The sequence below is a fragment of the Mirounga leonina genome, unplaced genomic scaffold, assembly GCF_011800145.1.
Source record: "Mirounga leonina isolate KUSES-001 unplaced genomic scaffold, KU_Mleo_1.0 Mir_114, whole genome shotgun sequence".
In the NCBI taxonomy this organism is placed as follows: domain Eukaryota; kingdom Metazoa; phylum Chordata; class Mammalia; order Carnivora; family Phocidae; genus Mirounga; species Mirounga leonina.
The window spans coordinates 16,998,422-17,022,748 of NW_023270265.1; the positions used below are offsets into that span (position 1 = coordinate 16,998,422).

The 24,327-nt window shown below is 44.0% G+C and overlaps 1 protein-coding gene across 11 annotated transcripts; it reads left to right on the top strand.

Annotated features, from left to right (window-relative positions):
- The first annotated feature begins 4,319 nt into the window (after positions 1 to 4,319).
- On the top strand, positions 4,320 to 23,860 carry HNRNPF (heterogeneous nuclear ribonucleoprotein F). Of its 11 annotated transcripts, XM_035024420.1 has the most exons (6): positions 4,332 to 4,403; positions 4,727 to 4,791; positions 15,295 to 15,451; positions 16,312 to 16,449; positions 18,282 to 18,347; positions 21,785 to 23,860. In XM_035024420.1, exon 6 carries the CDS (start codon positions 21,836 to 21,838, stop codon positions 23,078 to 23,080), a length of 1,245 nt encoding a protein of 414 aa, XP_034880311.1. In that variant the 5' UTR covers positions 4,332 to 4,403; positions 4,727 to 4,791; positions 15,295 to 15,451; positions 16,312 to 16,449; positions 18,282 to 18,347; positions 21,785 to 21,835; the 3' UTR covers positions 23,081 to 23,860. The 11 variants fall into 11 exon arrangements, with proteins under 11 accessions (XP_034880381.1, XP_034880373.1, XP_034880311.1 ...); XM_035024435.1 differs by lacking the exon at positions 15,295 to 15,451; XM_035024430.1 differs by lacking the exons at positions 4,332 to 4,403; positions 4,727 to 4,791 and adding an exon at positions 5,398 to 5,475.
- The last annotated feature ends 467 nt before the right edge of the window (positions 23,861 to 24,327 follow it).

The window sequence follows — 24,327 nt, forward strand, 5'->3', positions numbered from 1 at the left end:
TACATCCTTGTAGAAATTTTTAATGTATGTAGATATATATTGCACATTTGATGTAAATACCAAAATACATCATTTTAGGAAAATGTACACAAGACCACTCTTTTCAAAAAAAAAAAAGATTTCTGCTAGGAGCGCCTGGGTGGCTCAGTTGGTTAAGCGTCTAACTCTTGATTTCGGCTCAGGTCATTATCTCAGGGTCGTGAGATTGAGCCCTGTGTCAGTGGCTCTGTACTGGGCATGCCACATGTCAGGAAAGCAGCAGAGTTAACTGCTTGTCAGATCAGGTGATTTATCTTTCCCAGTATATTAAGCAGGAGGGCACTAAGAACTCAGCCATGTCATTAAGTACCCATCTATTGTACTATAGCACAAGTAAAAATTTTGAGTGGCCTTCCATATCTATCAAGGTTCACAAAGAGAGGAACAGTACCAACAGGTAATGTGTATATATAATTTGTTACAGGGATTTGATACAATACTCCCCACTGAATTTCCAGGGATTAAATATTTCATCATTCAAAAACTGTATTACAGTACTTGCTTTTTAAAGAGTTGAAAAACACCTCATGGGGTGCCTGGGTGGCTCAGTCAGTTAAGTGTCTGCCTTTGGTTCAGGTCGTGATCCCAGGGTCCCTCAGTGGGGAGTCTGCTTCTCCCTCTGCCCCTGCCCCTGCTCATGCTCTCTCTCACACACTCTCTCTCAAATTTAAAAAAAAAAAAAAAATCTTTTTTTTTTTTAAAGATTTTATTTATTTGACAGAGAGAGAGAGAGAGCAAGAGCAGGAACACAAGCAAGGGGAGTGGGAGAGGGAGAAGCAGGCTTCCCGCGGAGCAGGGAGCCCGATGCGGGGCTTGATCCCAGGACCCTGGGATCATGACCTGAGCCGAAGGCAGACGCTTAACGACTGAGCAACCCAGACGCCCCCTCAAATTAAAAAAAATCTTAAAGAAAGAAAAAGAAAGAGTTGAAAAGCACCTCAGAGCACTGGTTTATCTGTAATATTTTGTCCCCAAACAATGAAATAGTCAATATATCAAAATGTCAACATTTCTTACATTTATAGTATCTGTAATTTTCTGCACATTTTAAATATTCCGGTTTTTTTTTAATGGAAGTTACTGAGAAAAAGAGGCAGAGAAGAGCTGCAAGCTGCCCTGCCTCTGGCACATCTTTTTTTCTTTCCACTCTTTATTGAGATATAATTGACATCTTATGGTCAATCTTGATGTACATCCTGATCCAAATGAAGTTTTCTGACTCTCCTGAGCCCCACAGAAATGAAGGTATCTAACTGTACATAGTTTTGTTTATAAGCATCTTTCATACATAGTTTATAATCAAGCTAAAAGCTCAGAGTGAAAACAGAGAGACCTTAGCTCACTAATGTCCAAGCCAAGGCTTTTTTCTTGCTTGCCCTGATGAGGAAATGGTCAAGGGATTGCCCAGTATCACCCAGTCCACCTGCAGTCTTCTGCTAGGCAAAAAAACCATTTAAGCAAGTAACTATTAAGCTCAGAGAGGTGCCATAATTCCTCTTTGACTTTTTAATACAAAGTGCGGTTTGAAATAACTGCAAAGTAATCCCTGAAGGAACTGAATCCAAGGGTCCAGCCTCCTGGAGTGATGACTTACTTCTTGAAGCATTCATGCTGCTTCAAAGGTGCATTTTTCTTTTATTGGGGCGCCTGGGTGGCTCAGATGGTTAAGCATCTGCCTTCGGCTCAGGTCATGATCCCAGGGTCCTGGGATTGAGCCCCGCGTCAGGCTCCCTGCTTAGCAGGGAGCCTGCTCCCCCTGCTCATGTTCTCTCTCTCTGTATCTCTGTGTCTTGAATGAATAAACAAAAAAACTTAAAAAAAAATGCATTTTTCTTTTATTGACATAAAATTGTCATATAACATATTCATGTCAGGTGTATCACATAATTCAATATTTGCATATACTACAAAGTGATCACAAGTCTAGTTACCATCTGATACCATACAACTGACCTCCTTCACAAAGGTGTATTTTTCTATATTGGTCAAGAAAATTCTCCAGATGAGGTTGTGACTGCTGAACCAGCCTTCATCCAATCTGGGTTATCTCATCCCTCATCTCTGCCTACTAGAACACCTGGCCTCAAGGAGAAACATTACATTTGGACAGGCTCTATGCTGCTGTTGGACAGTTCAGTTTGCTGTTTTACTTCATTCTTTACTTCTCTCAATGGGAAAGAAAGCCAGAAAAGGGGCTTGTTAGCCAACCTGGAAGATCTCTCTCTTTTGGGTTCAAGAGTGCAGCACTTAAGAATGAGTGCATACGATAGAACCAGAGTGTTTCAGTGTGCCAACATTTATACCTGCCATCTACAGGTGTTCGTGACTCTGTACCTCAGTTCCCTTCCACTAAGTGGTGATGGTAGTAACATCTACTGCTGGATCACTATGATGTTAAATGAAATTGAGTATTCAGAACCAGTACAAACCACAGTGAAGGTACAATACATGTAAACTATTGTTATCCTCATTGCTATCTGACAGATACTATGGCTTTGAATAAAAAAGCCTTCTCTGAGCCTTGGGGATCCTGCCTACCCATTGGCACTCTCCTGGGGAAGGGGGGAGCAAAGCTTAATGGGCAAAGTGTTCTTTCAAGGGATATTAACTGGAAAATTTTAATAGACTCCAGACAATAACAAACTTCTGTACCATTTGTTACGGATGAGTGGCTTCCACAGAAGAGCTCATGTTTGAAACTTAAAAATAGTCGTTGAAAGGTATTAAATTTGTGATAATCTATTTACATAAACAACGGGGAATAAAAAGGCAGGTCAGTCTCTGAGAGGATACATCTTGGGATGATCTTCACTTGTGAATTGTTTTTATTTTTTTAAGATTTTAAAAATTTATTTATTTGACAAAGAGAGACACAGCGAGAGAGGGAACACAAGCAGGGGGAGTGGGAGAGGGAGAAGCAGGCTTCCCGCTGAGCAGGGAACCCAAAGAGGGGCTCCATCCCAGGACTCCTGGATCATGACCTGAGCTAAAGGCAGCCGCTTAACAACTGAGCCACCCAGGTGCCCTGGCTAAGTCTCTCTTAATGGACTACATGAACGTATCTTCTTGGACCTGGCTTCGCAGTCCCTTAATTCTGAAGCACTATTTTTGGGGTATAATTTTAGTATTTGCCTCAGATTGGATGCTTGCATTTTATCTCCAGATCCAGACTTTTCTACAGTGTGACCTGTGATGGAGTCATTGTGGGCTTTCTTAAGAACACCTACCTGATTTTTATAGGACTCATTTTCTGTAATTTTGCTTAATTTTCTCCTTGTACATTTTCACCTCCCTTGAAAGCTCTTGCTTTTACTTTTCCCATTTTTCTTTTCTGGAATCAGCTTCTTCTGACAAGCTGCTCTTTCCTCTACTATTGTCATCCACTCATTCTCTGCCACTATTCCAAGCATTTCCTTAATATAACCAGTGATTTTGAAATAATATGCTCTGCTAAACCTGTGATGAATGCCTTCATCTCTTCCTCTGAAGAGAGTCTCCAAAAATTAAAATGGTAATAATTACTAACCCCATAACACATCAAGAAAATCTCCACTGGGTAGCCATTTCCACCCACCCTGTAGTCTCAGGTGTTCTGACTGAAAACCTTGCATTCTCCCTGGGTCTTTGGGTCACCTTCAGAGACTGGGGTCTTAGCCCAAGTGATAATCATGGTAGCCACCTCAGTAAACCTGTTAATCCTTCCCTAAATCCTGCAATCGGAGCCGCCTTTATCTGTCTCTTGTTTTCGGTTCCTATTTCTTCCTCGACAGGAAATAACTCTCATTTTCTTCTCACGCTGGTCTTCAATCCGGGAGTCCTTTGCGCTCACTGTTTTGGGAGGGCCTCTCCTAGTCAGGACATTCAGGAGCTCAATACTGCTGCTTATCATGGGCGCCTGGGTGGCTCAGTCGGTTAAGCGGCTGCCTTAGGCTTAGGTCATGATCCCAGAGTCCTGGAATCGAGCCCCGCATCGGGCTCCCTGCTCAGTGGGGAGCCTGCTTCTCCCTCTCCTCCCCGCTCAGTGTTCTCACTCGCTATCTCTGTCTCTCGCTCTCAAATAAATAAAATCTTAAAAAAAAAAAAAAAAAAAATACTGATCAGACACGCCCCTCCCTTCCTCCCGCCCAAGAAGGGCTCGCCCTGGTCCCGCCGCTCCAGTCTCAACACCGCCCGCTTCCACAGGCCCCAGCCCTGCCCCGCGCCCTGCCGGCCAATCCTTGGCTCCGCTCCATGCGCGTCACAACGGCGCCCTCGCGGCCCCGCCCCCGGACGCCCGCCGCGGAGGCCCCGCCCCGCCACGCTCTTTGCGTCCTTCCGGCTCCGTGGTGGAGGTAGCCCTTCGCCGCGTCTTCCTGGAGAAGAAGGTGGGGTTCCGCGGGTAGACCGGCGGGCGCTCACGCCGGCAGCCGGAAGTGGGGCGGGGGCGCGGGCTCCCGGGGCTGTTGCTCCTGGGTGCTGGGGTGCAGGGCCGAGCGGGAATCGGGCAAACCCAGAGCAGCGGGGCTGAGGTAAACGGCGCGTACGCCCGACGGGCGGGAGTTGTGCACTCGGGCCTGCCGCGCGCCAGACCCCGCCCCCCGGAGGCCCCGCCCAGGGCGTGCTGCCAGGGGTTTCCATGGTGATGGTAAACAAGCCTCAACTGCCTCAGCTACAACTGCCAAGTTCCCCGCGTTCCACCCTCCTCTAGGTGCTCAGAGGGACGATCGAGGTGCCGGATGTGAAGAGCGGGAGAGTGGAGGCTCGGAGCCCGAGGTGAGGGGCGGGACGGGCGGCGGGTCCGAGGCCGAGGGCCGCACAACTGGAACCGACCGAGAGCTGGGCCCTTGGGTGTGGGGACAGCGGGACTGAAATTTGGAGTCGGGGGAGGCTAGGTCTGAAATCAGGGGCCTCACACACGGGAACCGAATGGGGACTGGGCACGTAGGGGCTGCGGACGGCGGGGCTGAGAGTTGGGGTCGGGAGAGGTAGGATCTGAGGTCAAAGGCCGCTTACTGGGGTACAAACCGGGGACTGAGTTCACTGGGGTCGAGGGTGGCGGGGCTGAGATTTGGGGTCGGGGGAGGTGGGGTCAGAGGTCAACGGCCTTACACTCAGGGACTGGACCACGGGCTGAGATTTAGGGCTGGGGGAGGTGGGGCCCGCGGCGAGGAAGGGAGGAAAGGCCTGATGGGGACTCCAGGGGTAGCAGAGCTTGAGCGCCCCTGCCAGGAATAGCGTGAGGGCACCTGGCGACCGTGGGAGAGGGGCTTCATTTAAAAATGAAAGCAGTACTTTCACGTGGTTGAGTTGCACCAGACTGGTTGGGAACTGACTCCTCCCCCCTCCCACGTTCCCGCTCGCTGAGCCTCCACTCTCGGTCTTTGCGGCCTTTTCTTCCTCTCCGTGCGGCGTGCGGGTCCTGAGCGCCAGTCTGCGTTTTGTCTCCTGCTTTTAGAGGTATAGTGTCTGCATTTTGGGTAGAAACTGGTTCTGGTGATCTTTGCCTGGTGACTATACTTCTGCCGAGCGAGCTTAATCGGCCGTTTCTTTTTCCTTGTCTTTTATTTCTTTGTATCCTTGAACGTATTTTTTGCTGATTTTTGACTGCGCCTAAGAAACTTCTGGAGACTGCCGGCGCTCGCGCTGCGCCCTCTACCTTCAGCGTTCCCGCGTGGTTCACTGAAAGTGGCGCCGGGCGGCCTGGTGACGCCGAGCGAGTCTCGGGGACTCGACCGACCCTGGTCTTTTATAGACCTGGTTGGGAGGCCACAGGCCCCTCCCCGTTGGTTTGTACCTTTAAGGAGCTCTCAGGTTCTTGCCAGACAAATCCCCAGACCCGGGAGACCCCCCTCCCCAGCTCCTGCGGGACCTCCCCCCACACCCACCCCCGCCCCCGCCCGGCGTCCCTTGGGCCCCGGCCCGCCTGTCCGCTGGAAGCTCTTCGCAGTAGTTTATTTCCCCGAGGCCCTAGGACGAAGGAACGTGCTTCCTTCTCTAGTTCTCACAACTATCGGGGGGGGCCTCCGGGCTTCTATCTGCCACTGCCGGCCGCGTGCGTGGCGGGAGAGGAGTCCGCGAGCGGCTGCGCGCTAAGGGGGGGAACCGCCCGGTGGGGCCCCGGGGAGGGGGGCAGCGCCTCAGGTATCGGGAACCTGGTGGAGCTGGAAGAGTTTTGAAGACTTCAAATACCCTTTCAGTTCAAAACATTGTCGGAATTACCTATCTTAATGTAGTTCTATTACTTTTAGTCACGTTTTTAAAGGTTAACTATTTGTTTCTGAATTCCTAGTAAGAATGAAAATACCTCGGGTTCTCCGGTTAGACAAAAAATATGTCAGTGAAAAGTGATGTTTTCACTATTAATTTCTAGACACGATTCTGCATTTTAAAATAAGTGAGTAAATTTTTACTTTTAATGAATTTGGGGAACGATTGCTGATGTTACTAGTTACTAATGTTTAAGCAAGCCCATCTTCAGTCATCTCTTGTGCCCGTATGCATTTTGTAAATTGATTAGGCTTATTCTATATTACGGTCTCCTTTTTATTTTTTCTGTTTTAACATTCTTTTTGTGGTATTTGCTTTTTTGGGATTTTTTTTTTAATTGGCAAGTGACTGGTTTTCATTTAAGTTTATTGGTACAAAGGTCTCAGTAAACATAATTCAAGTAAAAATGTGAATTGATTTAAGCGAAAAGACTGATTTAGGTTAGTCCTCAGATACGGCCAAAACTGTGAAGGAAGAGTGTGGAGACATATGGTGCCCATCCAGGATAAGTGCCTCCAGGGGCTGCAAAAATGGTAACGGGTCTCCTGAATCTGAGCTTTGGCTCTCAGACTTTTTGTAGAAGCACATTACTGGGTCCAGGCACAGAGCTAAGAGTTTGATAGTATTTTTAAGTCACATGCTCATGACCAGTCTGTAAGGGGGTGGGGGGGTATTGGCATTATCCTTGTTGTACAGATGAGAAAATGGAGGCCCAGGGGGAAAATGAAGTCACTTGCCCAGGGAGGGAACAGGACTCAGGTCTGTCTGACAGGGACAGCCCTCCTCTGCCAGGGACCCTGCTCCCATCTTACTGGCCGGAATTGGAGTTCTTGTGGAAAACAAGAGGCAGGTAAGAGGGGGAGAATCCGGCTCATCTAAAGCCAAGTCTGGCTTATTTGACAGCAAATCCCAGACATAATAAGGTTTTTATCCATAAATATTTTAGCTTATATTCTACAGATTTTTTTGAAAAAATATAACTACAGTACCATTATCACACCTGAAGAAATAATTCCTTGAGATCATCAAATACCCTGTGTTCAAATGCACCTGCCCGTATAATCCAATAATATTTTTTTTTATAGCTGGCTTGAATTGGAATCCAAACAAGGTCCCACCTTATATTTGGTAGATAATCTCTCTCATATTCTGTTAATCAGAGCAGCGCTGTCCAGTGGAAATATAATGCAAGCCACATATGTAATTTCATATTTTTTAATAAAAAACATGTTCATTCTAATAATTTAGTTTAACATATTCAAAATATATCATGTAATTTTTAAATTACTTTTTTTTTTCAAATTAAGTTTTCAAAATCCAGTGTGTATATTTACAGCACATCTCGATTTGTACCAGCCACCTTTTAAGTGTGAACAAATAACTACCTTATTAGTGCAATCTAGAGGTTCTCTTTTCTTTATTGAATAAATCAGGTTGAGTGTCACATACTGAGTTCCTTCCTCAGGCTTTGGGTTTTACTGATTACATTCAGTGGTGGTGTCTCAATCTCTGACCTCTGCATTTCCTGTAAAATGGTAGTTACCTCTAAAGGCTGTTCTGGTTCTGCTGAGATTATCTTTTTGGAAAGAATACTTCATTGGAGGTGCTGTCTACTACTGCCGAAGCACTTGTGTTCCCCCTTTGTGATGTTAGCAGCCATTGATGGTCTTTCCCTAAATTCATTGTTTTGTTAATATTTCCAAATTAGTGACACTTTAAATATTCCTTCTCATTTATTAGTAGGAATACTACTAGAGAGAGGAAACTTTCTTTGTTAATCATTTGATTATTCTGTTGTACTTTATAAATGGTAGGTTAAGTTTTTGATTCATTCCTGATGTTTATCAATATCCAACATAATTTAGTGATCTCTAGCATGTGCCCAAGATGCTTTTTCTGGTATCATTATGAAGTCATGAGTTCTAACATACAGGATGTGTTTTAATCCACTGTGGCTTTTATTCTCTTTGGTGCACAAATTATCCAGTTTGTGGCCAGTGGGAGCCCTTCAGATTGGTGCCTGACTTTCTTGACACAACCACAGTGGTCTTTGACTCCTTCCTTAGTTTAAGGTCTAATACTTCATTAAGTGGGTCCACCAAAGTTTATTCAGCTGGACTTCTAGTGGTGGGCAATTGGGTTGTTTCTAGCCTTTTCCTATTAGACTATACCTCTAACCCATTTTCCTTTTTGGGTGGTTGGACTGTATTAAGGATATTAATATTTGGGGGAAAAATTGGAAATGTCTTTCCCGTTTTATCATTGGTATTTTTGCTTAACTTGGTGTTTTTTAGCTATGCATAAGAGGTTTGGAGGCTTTTGTTCTGGGTTTTTGTTTGTATTTATGTAATGAAATTTTTCAGTATTTTCTCATATTCTGGGTTTTGGGTCATGGTCAGGAAAGTTTTCCCTACTCCCAGTTTATAGGGGAATTCATCAGTTTCCTTTTTTTCCTTATATTGTGTAGGTATTTCTTAGCATTTCTCATAAAAGTTGAAAAATTCTTAGTTAACTCATTTGAGCTTCATTAGTATGTCTGTGACAGAGTGCAAGGATTGACTTTGAAATTATGAGCTACAATTGCATTCTTGGAATAAACCCAATTTGGTCATGATTATTGCTTTGTGTATTGCTGGATTTGGTTGGGTGATAATTTCTTTAGGATCTTTTCATCTGAGTTCATGGGCAAAATTAGCCTGTGAAACTCAATAAACTAATTCTAACACTCTTGGAAATGGAAAACCAATTCCAGGTTGATTGTAGACCAAAACATAAAAATGTAGATGAAAACAACAGAGCTCTTGAAGTTTAAAAAAATATCCATATGGCCTTGGCCTAAGAAAAAGATGTCTTTAAACACAGCACAAAAAGTGATAATCATTAAGGGGGAAAAAGACTAGAATGAAAAATCCTGAATTCCTGTTAGGTTTCCCTGACAGTATGGCTCTTTTACAAAAATTCTCACCTAGTGTGAATATTACAAATTCCTCACCCTCTTATAAGTCTATCTACATTGCAGAGATGATCCATTATTGGCATCTCCATAGGTTTTTGTTCTGCTTTACACAAAATTTGTTTAGAATTACGCTGTCCAATAGAATATTAATGACAAATTTGTTTCATATTTGAGATATAGTTCACATACCATATAGTTCACCCAGTTGAAAGGGTACAAATCAGGTTTTTAGTATATTCACAATGTTGTGAAAACCATCATTACTACTACCTAATTAAAGAACATTTTCTTACATTGAAATACCTTTAAGCATTCCTGGGATGAATTCCGTTTGGTCATCGTGTGTAACTTTTCTTACATGTTGAATTCAGTTTGTAGTATTTTGTTGAGGAATTTTGCACCTGTCCTCATAAAGGATATTAGTATGTAGTTATCTCTTCCTGTGATGTCTGTCTGGTTTTGGTATCAGATTGTATTAGTTTAACTAGGACTGCCATAACAAAATACTACAGACTGGGTTGTAACAGAAATTTGTCTTGCAGTTATAGAGGCCAGAAATCCTAGATCAAGGCATCAGTCAGCAGGGTTGGTTCGTTCCTTCTAAGGGCCACGAGGAAATGATATATTCCAGACCTCTCTCCTTCGTTTGTTAGATGGCTGTCTTCTGTGTTTTGCGTCATCTTGTCTGTGTCCAAATTTCCCCTTCTTGGAGGGATATCAGTCATAATGGAATATGGCTCATTCTGATGACCTCATTTTGTAAAAAGACTATCTCCAAATCTCACATTCTGAGGTGGCTGAGGTTAGGACTTAAGCATCTAAATTTTGGACACACATTTCAGCCCATAAAACAGGGTAATACTGGCCTTAGGAGAATGAGTTGGGATGTGTTTTAATATTTAATTTAGTACATTTGAAAATATTTTGATCGACTATTATCCAAAATAATACTTTAATGTGTAATCAATATTTTAACATTGAGATGTTACGTTCTTTTAATCTTTGCAATTTGGTGTTTTATACTTACAGCACATCTCAATTTGTACTTGTCACTTTCAAGTGTTCAGTAGGCACATGTGGTTAACGATCATATTTTTATCCTTTGTACCCAGTTTGTTCTTTCTCCAAAGCCATTTTTTTCTATACTTTAAATTTAGGAGTTTTAGCAACATATGCCTAGGTTGTGTCTTAAAAATATCTGTTGGGAACTACACGACCACGTATATCTTAAGCCAGGAAAATCTCCCTTTCATTCTTTATCTGTTCTCCTGCCTCCATTTGTGTCTTTTTCTCCTTCTGGAATTCCTGTTATTGACATGTTATTTCTTTTGTCTTGTGTTACATCCGTGTGCTCCAAATTTCATCTTTTTCCCTTTCTGTTTCTTTCTCTTTGTTTTGAGATCTTTTTTCCACTTGGTTTTTGAGGCCACTGTACTTTATTATTAATTTTATATTCAAAATTTTAGTACTAAAACAGTTTTATATTCTGAAATTGAGTATCTGAAAGTGCTCATTTTATTTTTCTGTTAAAAAAATTTAAGTGTTTTGTCCAGCACTTCTCGTTCCCTTAAAACTGTCTACTGTTCTAAGCTGTTGTCTGAATGCATGGTATTCTCTCCGGGTGCTTGAGCCACTCTCCTGTGCATTGTCGTGTTTCTTTCCTCTTGGATCTGTTCTCCACTCTCCCAGGGCAGTGTGCTGTGGTCCCCTGAGCGGCAAACACTGAGCACAAGATGCTACAGCAGTCTTCGCTCCTGTGGCAGCTGCATGGGACCTGACAAGGTGTCAGCTCTCCACAGAGCCCCAGGAGGAAGCTGTAGGCCCCTTGAGGGGCTGTGGGCATGTACTGTAACCATCTCTCTGGAGACCATGAGTGTAACCCACAAGGCCTCCTGAGGCCTTTGCCCGGCTCTAGGATCTAAATGGTCACCCACCCAGGGGCTGCTTACTCAGGGGAAAGAGCTACAGGAAGGTTGGTAGGGGAGGTGGTTGGGAGACTGCTTAGCAATTGTATTTTCTTTAACAACCCCCCCTCCTTAAATTTGTTAGCTATGCTGAATCATATTTCTTGTGGGGAGAGCACTACCAATTAATAGAGATGATGGAATTTTTCCTTCACTTGAAAACAGATTTTATCTTTAGCAATGGAAGTCAAATAGCAGTGTTTCTTTTTATGAAAACTTCATCTGATAATATATTTTTTTCCTCTGTGGAAAAAATTTTTCCTCTGTGGAAAACTTAGATTTTGATTCCTGAGTCACCTGCAGAATGCAATCAATAATACAGAGCAACAGTTGCTTGTTCTATGTTGGGTAAAAATTTGTCCCTCATGTCAATTTTAATATAAGCATTATAGATATAATTTACCTAACATCACATACTATTTTTGCTTTTTAGTTAACACAGCTTTTGAGAAATGAACATTGAGGGGAAGTGTATTATTACCCCATACTTAGCTACATACAGTATGTAAACTAAAAGCCCGATAATGAAAAGATAATGGAAAACAGCTTTCCTGTTGCATACAGATCATATATATCTCCTTTGATGGATAAAAATGTAGTAATAGCAATAAACATTTAGAATGTTAATAACATATTTAATGATCCATCTACAGCTTCTCCTTAATAGCTCTGAGGTAGCTTTCTGTACTGAACTTGGCTTGTACAAATTAGGGTCAGAGTTGTCACACTTCAGATGCCTCAGCCCTTTGAAATTTTGGCACAACTGTGTGAGGGTGTGCTTTCTTGAAGTAGTTGGTTCAGAACTACATCATATTCTCGAGTATTTGACAGCAAGAAATGTTTAAGAGCCACTGAATTGGGACTTTATAGAGTTGCTGGGTTAGGAGAGACATTTGAGGTTTCCAGTGGAACAGGAAAACTATCCATAACAAATTAGGGGTCTGGGCTCTGCTCATATACTGTCCCTAGACAGGGAATTGCTTTTTCTCCAGACCCATCTTGGCTCCTCAAGTGGAAAACAGACATAAGCAGCGGAAATAATATCTAAAATTCTCTTGTGAATTTAATAAGAACTGAGTATGAAGATTAAAAGGATTCGCCATGAGTTGCCAGGCTGGCTCAGTTGGCAGAGCATGCGACTCTTGATCCTCAGGGTTGTTAAGTTTGAGCCCCACATTGGGTGTAGAGGTTACTTAAAAAAAAATCTTTGGGGCCCCTGGGTGGCTCATTTGGTTAAGCGTCTGCCTTCGGCTCAGGTCATGATCCAGGGTCCTGGGAGCTCAGCAGGGCAGCCTGCTTCTCCCTCTCCTCCCTCTCCCTGCTGCCCCCCCGCCTGCCCTTGTGCTTTCTCTGTCAAATTAAAAAAAAAAAAAGGATTCACCACAAAGTAAAATACTTATAAAAAGCAACCAATACAAAAACAGACCTTGGCAAAGGGGTACTTTTAAAAATATAAAGAATTTGAACAAGCATTCAGGGAGGAATAAATAGGATAATGCACAAAGGAACAACAAGAACAAAAATAGGGTCTTCTAAAAATCTCCTTTTATACCTTATGTATTTATTGGGGAAAAAAGTTTCACATTCCCACCCCTACTCATGCTTAGGATCTGTTTAAATGTCACTTCCTCAGAGCCCCAGGGTAAATTAATCCCCATTGTCTAGTTTTGGGTCATTCAGAATTTGTCGTCATACATGTATTTCTTCGTTTTTTGTTTTTTTTTTTAAGATTTTATTATTTGTCAGAGAGAGCTTAAGCGGGGAGGAGGGGCAGAGGAAGAGGAGAAACCAGGCTCCCTGCTGAGCAGGGAGCCCTTTTTCTTCATTTTTTAAATTGATTTCCTAGTCCACTGCTCTGTGGATCTCGCACAGTGCCTGCATTTTTTAAGTGCACAATATTTCTGAGTTAATGAATGACTCTCCCAAGTTTGGTAAATTTTATCTACTGCACATCACTCAAATCTTCGCACAGTTGCTTCATTTCTACCACAATGTTTTTATTTCAGGGTACCATCAGTTTTTCCTAAAACTTCATCTCATTGCTTCCCATCTCCTCTCCATGCATCTGTTCCCACCATTTGTTTTCCAGCTAGCAGCTAGACTGTTCTGTTGAAAAGCAGAAACACAAATTATACCACATTTCATTTTGAAACAATTTAAATGACTTCACATTGGTCTTAGACTAAAGTACAAAATACCAAACCAGGCTTTCAAGGCTGTGGAGGATCTTCCTCTGCTTTCCTCTTTTCAACGGTCTAGGTCTAAGCACAACCTGCTCCTGGTGTCTTTGGTACAGGTTGTTCCTTCAGGCAGGAACCGTATCATGGCCGATCAATTATTAACCATGGCCTCCCCGGCGTCATCAACCACTTAAGCCAAGAAGGCATATGTAAAACTACTTAACTGCAACAAATACATTCAAATAAAATGAGAAAATGCATACTAATCATATAAATTACCAAGATTATATTTTGAAGAGGTTTTCAAGAAGAGAAATAAATGCTTATGAAGTAGTCAAGGTACCTCAGCTCTGTAGAGAATTCTTTCCAAAAACAAGCCAATTTTGTGGTTTAATTTTTCTTCAGAATACTGTTTAACTTCTCTTGAATTCATGAGTGTTTAGTGCCTGTGTATAACTTTCCATGGAATGGCTGGATTTTGATTCTTGTTACCCAGCTTCCACAATCAGGGACAGTTTTTCTTTACATTCCCCACCTAGTAATTTTTAAACAAATCCCAGCCAACACACTTGTTTCATCCACAGATATTTCCAGTGAATGAAACTCTAGAAAGTAATTCCTTTATTTTTAAACATAACTACAATTCTGTATCTAAACTAAGTAAATATACTTTAATATAAAAAACTTTAATATCAAATTTTTAGTCAGTGTTCAAATAATCTCAATGTTTATCACTTTGACTCAAAATCAAATATGCCCCATGTGTTGTGAATCCATGATAAATCTCTTACATTTCTTTTATTCAGTAAGTATTCACTTGGTCTTTTTCCTTGGAGCTATTTTGTAATGAAGGACTGAACTCCTTTGCTAGAGTCTGGCTTCGCATACTCTCACCAAAGTAGGTTCCTCTTCCCTATAAATCCTATTCATTTCATAGTTATTTCTAGTAAGTAGATTCATACAACTTTCTTTTCTTAAATAATTTCATTACTAAAAGTATTTAACATACAGAAAAATAGACAAAAGCATAAGGAGACTCCCATGTACCCATCGCCCAGTTTCCATAATTACTAAATCATCACCCGTTTGTTTCATCTGTAATCCCACTCTGTCCACTCAGAATCAGATTCTAGACATCAAATATATCTCTTAAGTATTGACTCCAAAAATAAAACCATAGCACCATAATTACAACTTAAACTCCTTAATATAAAATTTAGTCACTGCTCACATTACAATTGCTTTATTTTATTTTATTTTTTTTAAGATTTTACTTATTTGACAGAGGGCAAGCGAGCACTAGCACGGGGAGCGGCAGGGAGAGGGGAGAAGCAGGTTTCCCTCGGAGCAGGGAGCCTCACGCCGGGTCGATCCCACGACCCTGGGATCGTATCTGAGCCGAAGGCAGGCAGACGCTTAGCCAAGTGAGCTACCCAGGCCCCCCTGCAGTTGCTTTAATAATTATTTTCAAGATTGTTCTTTTGAACTCGGATACAGAGGTTCATGAAACGTAATTCTTTGTTGGATATTAAGAATTGCGAGTTTTGGGGCGAGTTTTAAAATTAATCTTTTAAATTGATGGAAAAAATTTACATGTCTATGGCCAAATATATAAAACAAGGTTATGTATATACAAAGAGGTTCTGCCTTTTGTCTATTAGTTTCCATTGTAAATTCTTCTGCTTCCAGAGGTTTTTTCAGATTTTTTTTTTTTTTTTAATTTCACGGTTTCTCCTTCCACATAAATCGTCCCAATCTACCCCTCCCCTGCGCTGGTACTCTGGACTTTTCCCCATCCTGGCACCTTCCTGAGAACTCACTCAGAACGGTCTTCCTCGTTGCTTTTCTTCCCTCCTTCCTCCCACTTCCTGCCTGGGCCGACCGCGCGGGCCACGGGCCGCACCTGCAGGGCGCGTTTCCATTGGTGACATCTTGGCGGGCCCATCGGTGGCACTTCCTCCTTTACACCCCGTGACCCACGTCCGGCCCGCCGCCCTCAGTCACGCGGCCTCAGCCTCCGGGACGCAGCCCCGCGCGCCGGCCTTCCGGACTCCGGACCCGTCGTGGTGAGCCGCCGCGAGCGGACGACCCCCACCCGCCCGCCCATCCACCCTCAGTCAGCCCCCAGTCCACCCCCCCACCTCCCGCGAGTCCCGGGAACTCGTCCCCTGTCCCCCACAACTTCCCCCCCCCCATCCCGCCCGCTCCGGGAACTCTTTCTTTCCCCTCGTTGCCCCAGGAACTCTTCTCCCCCCGCGTCCCTACGGCCCCAGGAAGTCCCCCCGACCCGACCCAGGAGCTCCGCCCCCCACAGGTCCCGGGAACTCTTCCCTGGCCGCCCCAGAAAGCCCCCCCTGACTCGGGAGCTCCGCCCCCTCCCCCGCGGCTCCGGGAAGCCGGGACGGAGAACTCGGCCCCACCTCACTCCCTCCTCGGCGACGTTGGCGACCTACCCCCCCCCGCTTCAGTACGCTACCCCCCACCCGGGCTCTCCCCTCCCACCACCCGGCCCGGGAAGCCTTTGCCCAGTGACCTCTTTCCCCCTCCCCCCTCCCGCTCTGCCCGGGAAGCCTCTCTCCCCCTCCTCCCTCCCTCCTCCCTCGGCTCGTCCCGCCCCCGCCCCGGAAGCTCCCGCTGACCCCGCCCAGGCCCCCCGAGAAGGGGCGCTCCGGTCTCCCTTTTTCCTGTGGGGCCTGGCAGACGGTAGGGTCTCTCGCATCCGCCAGGTAGAGGCCGAGTGAGCCTCCCCCCAGCACCTCGTCCCCGTTTCCCCGCCCGAGGAGCTCAGCGCCTGCGACCGCCGCTGTGCTTCCCGCCGAAATCGCTCAGACGCGCCCCTGGCGGCCCGCGCGGCTGCGAGCTTAAGAGCGCAGTTTCAACCCTCGTATGAGGCGTTTGCCCGCAGCCAGTTGAGTTTCATTTTCAGGTTAATAACAAAAGGAGACGCACCTGGACTTTCCCCGGAGCCTTCTGCGGTTTTAAGCGTCGGGTGGAATTAGGGGTCCTTTGGCTGTAAACCGCGCTTGTTTGATGAAAATAGAAATCAGTCCTGCTCCCCTCAGCGGTAAGTCTTGAGCAAAAAAGTCAACTGCGTGATCCTGGGGAAGCGTCTCTGCTCACTTCGATTTAAAAGTAGAACTTTGAGTAATTCGGACACCCAGGACAACCTGGCTCTCGAGTGCTACCAGCTGCATGTGAATATTTATTTACAAATAAGGGTGAAAATGCTTTAGGTCCTACTGCAGCACAAATAAGAGGGTGAAGCCAGAGTCCCACTTGAGTACCCCTCCCTGAACAGAGAGGATGGGAGTTTAAGCTGCCCTTGTACTCCGTAGATAAACCTTAATCAGTCATGGCACTCGGAGGCGCACTCTGTTTATCTTGATTGGATCTACCTGAATCCGAACTAAATCCCGTCTAACCAGTAGAGTGAAGGTGAGCCTCGCAGGAGTCCTAGGAGCCTGTTAGAAATGCAGAATCTTGCCCTATTCCATATCTATTGTTTTAGAAACTTTGCATTTTAACAACATCCATCCATGGGTGGTCTGTGCACACAACACAGTGCGCTCACCTGGGGGAGTTGTGCAAAAATCCTTGGTCACATCCTGTACAATTATAGTTAAATTAGAATCTCCACGTGCAGGACCTAAAAGCAGTATTTTTTCACACTCCAGCGATTGCAAGGTAGTGCTCCGGTGAGACCCGTGCTGTCAGTGCTTCAGCATGTGTTCGCGCGTGTACGCGTCCCGTTTCAGTCTAGTGAAAATTGGCCTGTGTGTTTGGCCGCCCCTGCGGGTGCTTGCCCGAGGAGGGTTCCGTAGATGTTGGCCTGCAGACCACACTGGAAGGAGCTAGGAGCTGGGGTAAACCATAGAAGGGAATCAAGTCATTAAGATGCCTGGGTCCTTCTACCTTTTAGATTCCAATGTTCTAGGGGCACAGGGGAAGGGTGGATGAAGCTTTTTGAAAGCCATCTTCCAGAGAATTTGAAGTTACTCTTAAATTGTAATACTTCACGTTTATACCGGGCTCCCCACCACCACCCAGATGGTATCTAATGTAGTAATACAGGAGGCTGGTAAAGGCAAATTTATCTTTAAGAAGACGCGCTCAACGAAATTAACTTGACTTTCCCAGTTACACTTTTCCAAAATTAAGAATGTGGTTTAGTTCTTCGACGTGTTCCGTGGATTTCACGTGTCCGTCTTTGGGGACAGTTTCATCGCTTAGCTGTGGGCGATGGTAGTGATGATGTTTTTCTTGTTGAAAAGCATATTTCAAAATTTCTTCCCTTTATTCTCAAAGAGCAAATACAAGTCATAAGAAATGCAGTTACCAAATAAAACTGGGAAGGAAAGACGTTGAGTATCTCCACCCTACCCCCCTCCGCGTCCCCCCCACCCCCATGGTTTCTTGTAAATCGTAAATCATGTTGAACAATAATAGCAATCAACTCCACGGAGCTCATCCCAGTAAAGATCATGCTGCCTGGGGTCTCACCTTCTGTCCCTTTTGTCCCTTCCCTACCCGGGATTGTTGTGGCCTTGCTCCACCCTCTCCCTGAAGAAGCCCCTCCCACCCGCGGTATTTAGATTTCCTCACAGAGCTTAGAGTTAGTTCTAAGTCTCCTCAAGGCTGGTGAGAGATTTCCCTGCTGTTAGCCTGTATTACCCTATGAAAAGGTAAACCTTTTAAATGCTGTGGGGTCAGTCCCGGGTGTGTGCTTTAGTTAATGGAAGTCTCAGGGCTATAAAGGGCCTCCAGTAGCCCCAGTCCTGCCTCTCCTGAGGAGGAGGAAGGGAGCTGGAGTCCATCCCAGTCACAGCACCACCACCCCTGGTTGCCCTGGTGACTGTTGGGGCACTGAGGCAAGACGGCCGTATCACTCTTTTTTAGGACAGTTCGTTACCTACCAGGAGTGTCTTCGACTGTGGGCTTCCCCCCCCCGGGTTGTTCTTTAAGGTGAGCTCTTTTAAGAAAAGTAATTTCTGTTTACATTTGATATATTTAAGCAGGACATTTCTTAACACGAAGTAAGATTTTTGTCATTAGCTTTAAATCTAATGTGGAGCACAAATCTACAGCACTCTAATACTGAATTTTAGTTAATGTGCTAAGTACTGTAAAACTCCACGAGGGATCCAGATGTTGAAGGTTCTGAGGGCAAAGTGAGGATATTGAGTTATATTTGCACCTAAAATTAGATTTTGTTTGTGTTCCATCAGAAGTTTAGAAGAATATGGAGTTAGCAAGTAGGACTCCTCGTGAGAAATGTAAGAGAACATTAATTCTGGAGTATAAATAAGCGATGAAAGTTTACATGTAGACATGTGTTTTAGAGAAGAATTCTCTTCACCTTGCCTTCAGAGAAGTCTTTTTGATTCTGGAACTTTATTTTCTGAACCAGAACATTTATAATCTGTACTGTACTATTAGAGGTGTTTTAAGTAATTTTTATATGAAATGTTGGTGTTCATTTATGCTTCCTGCATGTCTTTTTCAGCCTAGACTGACATATTGTAGAGGGAGGTGTTGACCTCGCATGGCCATCAGTTAATCTCTTGCTAATCTTGGGCCTGCTGTGCTGGGGGTGGGGCCACAGTGGAACAGACAGTCTGTCCCTGCTAGGCTCTCCCAAGCAGTTTTGAAGACACATTTTAAACAAATCAGAGCAAGAGTGCTATGGGAGCATAGAACCATAAGACTTAATTTGTAGAAGGGGAAGGTCTTGTGGGAAGGTCGTATGTTTGAGCTGAGACCTTAAGGATTAGTTGGATTTAGCCAGACAGAAGGTTGGGTGGAGTATATGTGGGGAGGTAATTACCATGTGTGGTCAAATCCCAGGGAGCAGAAAGCCTGGCACATTCCAGGCACAGAAATGAATAAAGGAGTGGGGGTTTTTTTGCTGCTGCTGGTTTTTTTTTTTTTGATGGGAGTGATGCAAGCTACATAAGTGTGTTGTAGGCCAAAGTTGCAAGGTCTAAGTACCCCCTTAGCTCTGTGGTTTGTGTTCCAGTGCCAGTGGGAAGCCACTGAGGATTTGGAACAGGAGAATGACAAAGTTGGTTTAGAACATTTGAGCTGCAGATTGGGTTGCAATAAGGGCTAGCCATTACACTTGGAGAAGTTTAAGAACCAGATAAGAATATCCTGGCATGGGCTGTTGGTACTGGAATTAGAAATGAGGAAGTAGAAAGGGATAGGAGGGCGATGCAGAAAGAAAAGGTTTTGACAATTGAAATCACAAAGGAATGAATTACTGAGCTCTTACTGTGCCATGGCAATGGCTAGGGACTGAGCAAAGAATTGTGAGAAACCTTTATATTACTTGTTGAAATCAAAGGAGTTCTTGAGAAGGATTTAGGAATGTTAGGGTGGTGAATGAAATCACTCCAGAGAGCTAATGAAGTCATTGGATTTGAGGGCTTGGGCAAAGTTGTCCAAGGATTACTTCACTTTCTAGAACCTCAGGATGACAGGTAAGGCTATTTATATCTGCAGCTGGGGTGCTGTAGAAGAGTTTCAGAGAAAATGCTGCTTTTATTTATGGGGTATAGGGGCTATGGGGTAGAGTTTTGTATACCAGTCTGGGCCTCAGGAAACCTGAGGCTGGGGACTTGAGTGTCCTGGGCCCAGGGCTAGTTGACCATGGAGATCACAATGAGGCTGCCTAGAAAGGGAATCACTGGAAGAAGCTGGGAGAACATATCTAAGGAATAGAAAACCAGGAGACGATGCGATGCATCATCAGGAGCCAGAGAGAAAGGATTTCCAGAGGGAGTGGTTAAATCCTGCTGTGGGAACAAGTAAAATGAAGATAAGAAAATTCTTTCTTGGCAAGGAGAGGTCTTGCCCTTTGGATGGTGAGGAGTAGAGGTGATAGTAGAGGCCTGCCTTCTGAGATTTTACTGAGGGGGTCAGCAAATCAGCAAGTAGCTGGAGGCAAAGTTGATGTCAGGAAAGGTATATTATGGCATTGGTTAGAAATGGGCATACTTAATTACTAAGGAGGTTGTCTTCAGTGAAAAGACTGAAGATAAATTTCTTTTGGCATCTGGGTGGGTCAGTTGATTGTCTGACTCGATCTCAGCTCAGGTCTTGACCCCCTTGGATCAGGAGGATTGTGAGTTCAAGCCCCGCATCGGGCTTATTCTTAGGCATGGAGCCCACTTAAAAAAATAATAATAAATTCTCTAGGTGAGTGGAGTTGGGACCAGAGCAGGATTGTGATCCTGCTAATGATATCAGCTAATAAGAGAAACAACTCCTTGTTTATAAATTTCTAGACTTCGTGGTAGTTACTTCATTTGGTCTCTATTCTTTGAACCAGATGAGATGATCAGTTGAAGGTAGGAGATTAGAATAGTTGAGGTTGCCATAGACAACTCAGGGCTTTGGAAGAGTGGAGGCGGGTGGATCTGTAGGCAGTGTTGAGGGCCCATTTTAGGGTTGGTGGCCCTGATTCTACAGTAGTCATTCTCAGCTGGGAGCATTTGGGAATATCTGGAGACCTTTGGGGTTGTCACACCTGGGGAGGGAGTGCTATTGGTGGCTAGTGGGCAGAGGCCACGGATGCTGCGTAATATCCTACAGCGCACAGGCCTGTTCCCCACAACAAAGAATTGTCTGGTCCAAAATACGAAACATTTTGCCTGGCTGTGTGCCCCTGAGCCACCCAGTATTAACCATAAAACATACTTAATCTTCCTGGGCTTTTTTTATTGGGCACATACAATAAAGGAGGAGGAACATGAATTCTATTTGTTGTAGGGGGATGGACTGAAGTCATTACAAAATTATCCTTTTGCATGTTGGTAGTTTATAAAGTGCTACATGGAGTGACTTCATCAAATACTTAAATTACTGAATTACTAAATTTATTAAAATTATGGTGAGTCAAAATGGTAGTTTGTCAATAATTTGGTTTTATCTGATACTAGTGCAGTTGAGCATTTCCTGTTACAAATTTGCTCTGCCTTTTTTCTAGTAACAAGAAAATGTCCTTTTACTTGAGCAATGTAATAATCTCATGTTTACCTCCAGTTCTGAAAAGTTCTCTCACTATTTCTAAATATTGGCTTATTTCATTCTTTTGTCTTCCCTTCTAACTTAAAATAATTTGACTGTTAGAATTGATAGGTCTTGGCTTGTTGACTGAAACTTCCAGATCGCTATTTATTTTTTTAAGACTCATAATTTGTTCTTTTTCAGTCTGTCTGTAATACATACATCTTTGGGGAGACCTGGGATTGAATCTCAGCTCAAATGTATTCGGTGTATTTCTTAACATATTTTACTCTTCTTTTTTCATCTGTAAAATCAGGAAAATAAGATTTACTGCATATTCTTGTATATAATAAGTGGAAAATTATGTAAAGTAGTTTTTGCTTTCTTTTCAGCCACAAAAAGCTGCACCCAAGCTTGTTTGACGTCTGTCCTCTCAAGTGTCCATGATGCTGGGCCCCGAGGGAGGTGAAGGCTTTGTGGTCAAGCTCCGTGGCCTGCCCTGGTCCTGCTCTGTTGAGGATGTGCAGAATTTCCTTTCTGACTGCACAATTCATGATGGGGCTGCAGGCGTTCATTTCATCTACACTAGAGAAGGCAGGCAGAGTGGTGAGGCTTTTGTTGAACTTGAATCAGAAGATGATGTAAAAATGGCCCTTAAAAAAGACAGGGAAAGCATGGGACACCGGTACATTGAGGTGTTCAAATCCCACAGAACCGAGATGGATTGGGTGTTGAAGCACAGCGGTCCAAACAGTGCTGACACCGCCAATGATGGCTTCGTGCGGCTTCGAGGACTCCCATTTGGATGCACCAAGGAAGAAATTGTTCAGTTCTTCTCAGGGTTGGAAATTGTGCCAAACGGGATCACATTGCCTGTGGACCCCGAGGGCAAGATTACAGGGGAAGCCTTTGTGCAGTTTGCCTCCCAGGAGTTAGCTGAGAAGGCCCTAGGGAAGCACAAGGAGAGAATAGGGCACAGGTATATTGAAGTGTTCAAGAGCAGTCAGGAAGAAGTTAGGTCATACTCAGATCCCCCTCTGAAATTCATGTCTGTACAGCGGCCGGGGCCCTATGACCGCCCCGGCACAGCCAGGAGGTACATTGGCATTGTCAAGCAAGCGGGCCTGGAGAGGATGAGGTCTGGTGCATATAGTGCAGGCTATGGGGGCTATGAGGAGTACAGCGGCCTCAGCGATGGCTACGGCTTCACCACTGATCTGTTCGGGAGAGACCTCAGTTACTGTCTCTCAGGCATGTATGACCACAGATACGGAGACGGCGAGTTCACTGTCCAGAGTACCACTGGGCACTGCGTCCACATGAGAGGGCTGCCATACAAGGCCACAGAGAACGACATTTACAACTTCTTCTCTCCACTCAACCCTGTGAGAGTCCATATTGAGATTGGTCCTGATGGAAGAGTGACAGGCGAAGCCGATGTCGAGTTTGCCACTCACGAAGAAGCTGTGGCAGCTATGTCCAAAGACCGGGCCAACATGCAACACAGATACATAGAACTTTTCCTGAATTCCACAACTGGGGCCAGCAATGGGGCATATAGCAGCCAGATGATGCAAGGCATGGGGGTGTCAGCCCAGTCCACTTACAGTGGCCTTGAGAGCCAGTCTGTGAGCGGCTGTTACGGGGCTGGCTATGGAGGCCAGAACAGCATGGGTGGATATGACTAGTTTTGTGGGAGCATTTGAGTTACTGCAATCATTTTCACAGGCAGCCAACAAGCAGTGAAAAGCAATTATTACTCTAGAGGAAGCTGTGGGACCCATTTTGCACCATGAGTTTGTGAAATCTGGATTAAAAAATTACCTCTTCAGTGTTTTCTCATGCAAACTTTATTCTAGCATGTGATATTGAGTAAACTAAAACTATTTTCAGCTTTTCTCAATTAACATTTTGGTAGTGTACTTCAGAGTGATGTTATCTGAGTTAAAGTAGTTTTAAGTACATTAAATGGATCTTTTACACCACATCACCGTGAATACATTGGGGAGACGTGCTTTTTTGGAAAACTCAAGGTGCTAGATCCCTGATTCAAAGAGGAACATTTCTCATGTTTGTTCATTCTAGTTTATTTTCATTTAAAATCTTTTAGGTTAAGTTTAAGCTTTTAAAAATAAGTTAGTTTTGAAAATTGAGACACATTACTAATACTGTAGGAATTGGTGAGGCCTTGACTTAAAACTTTCTTTGTACTGTGATTTCCTTTTGGGTGTATTTTGCTAAGTGAAACTTGTTAAATTTTTTTGTTAACTAAATTTTTTTCTTAAAATAAAGATTTTTTCACAATGACTGGCACCGACTATATACTCACCAAAAAGTAGCAGAATGGGTGGTTGAAGAGAATACTGCTGTATTTCAGTGTGAATTTCAAAATAATTTAGCACATGAAATCTGAGATTTCCTTTATATTCCTATACCAAGGCTAAATTAAAGTTTGATTTTTAAAAATGTTAAATATGAGTGGTGGAAATGGTGACTGGAAACACATCCCAGAGAGTATGAAAATAGAAGCACACAGGCCCAGTCTCACTTTGAGACTGGAGTGCTGTTATCAGCCATTTGTAATGTCCTGCTCTGTCCCTTATTTTATGCTGAGTCCTGTTCATTTCTCATAGCTAGAGATCCTTAATTTTGGGTGCCACGTGCATTGGCCGTTACTAGCCACAGCCACAATTCGTTTCAGTTTTTTTAAAATATAAAATATGCTGATGTGAACGTTTTTTACATACTAGCTCTAACACTCCTGGGTTAGCAGTTACAGGTTATTACAGAATACACATAATAAAGCTTGGGACAGACTTGTTTGCAAATTGGAAAGTGGAAAACACCTAGCAGTAGAGAACAATGTCCAAATTCCAGGCACCTCTGCACACAGCATAGTGTCATCACTTTTAACTTTGGTATACACTAAAACAGA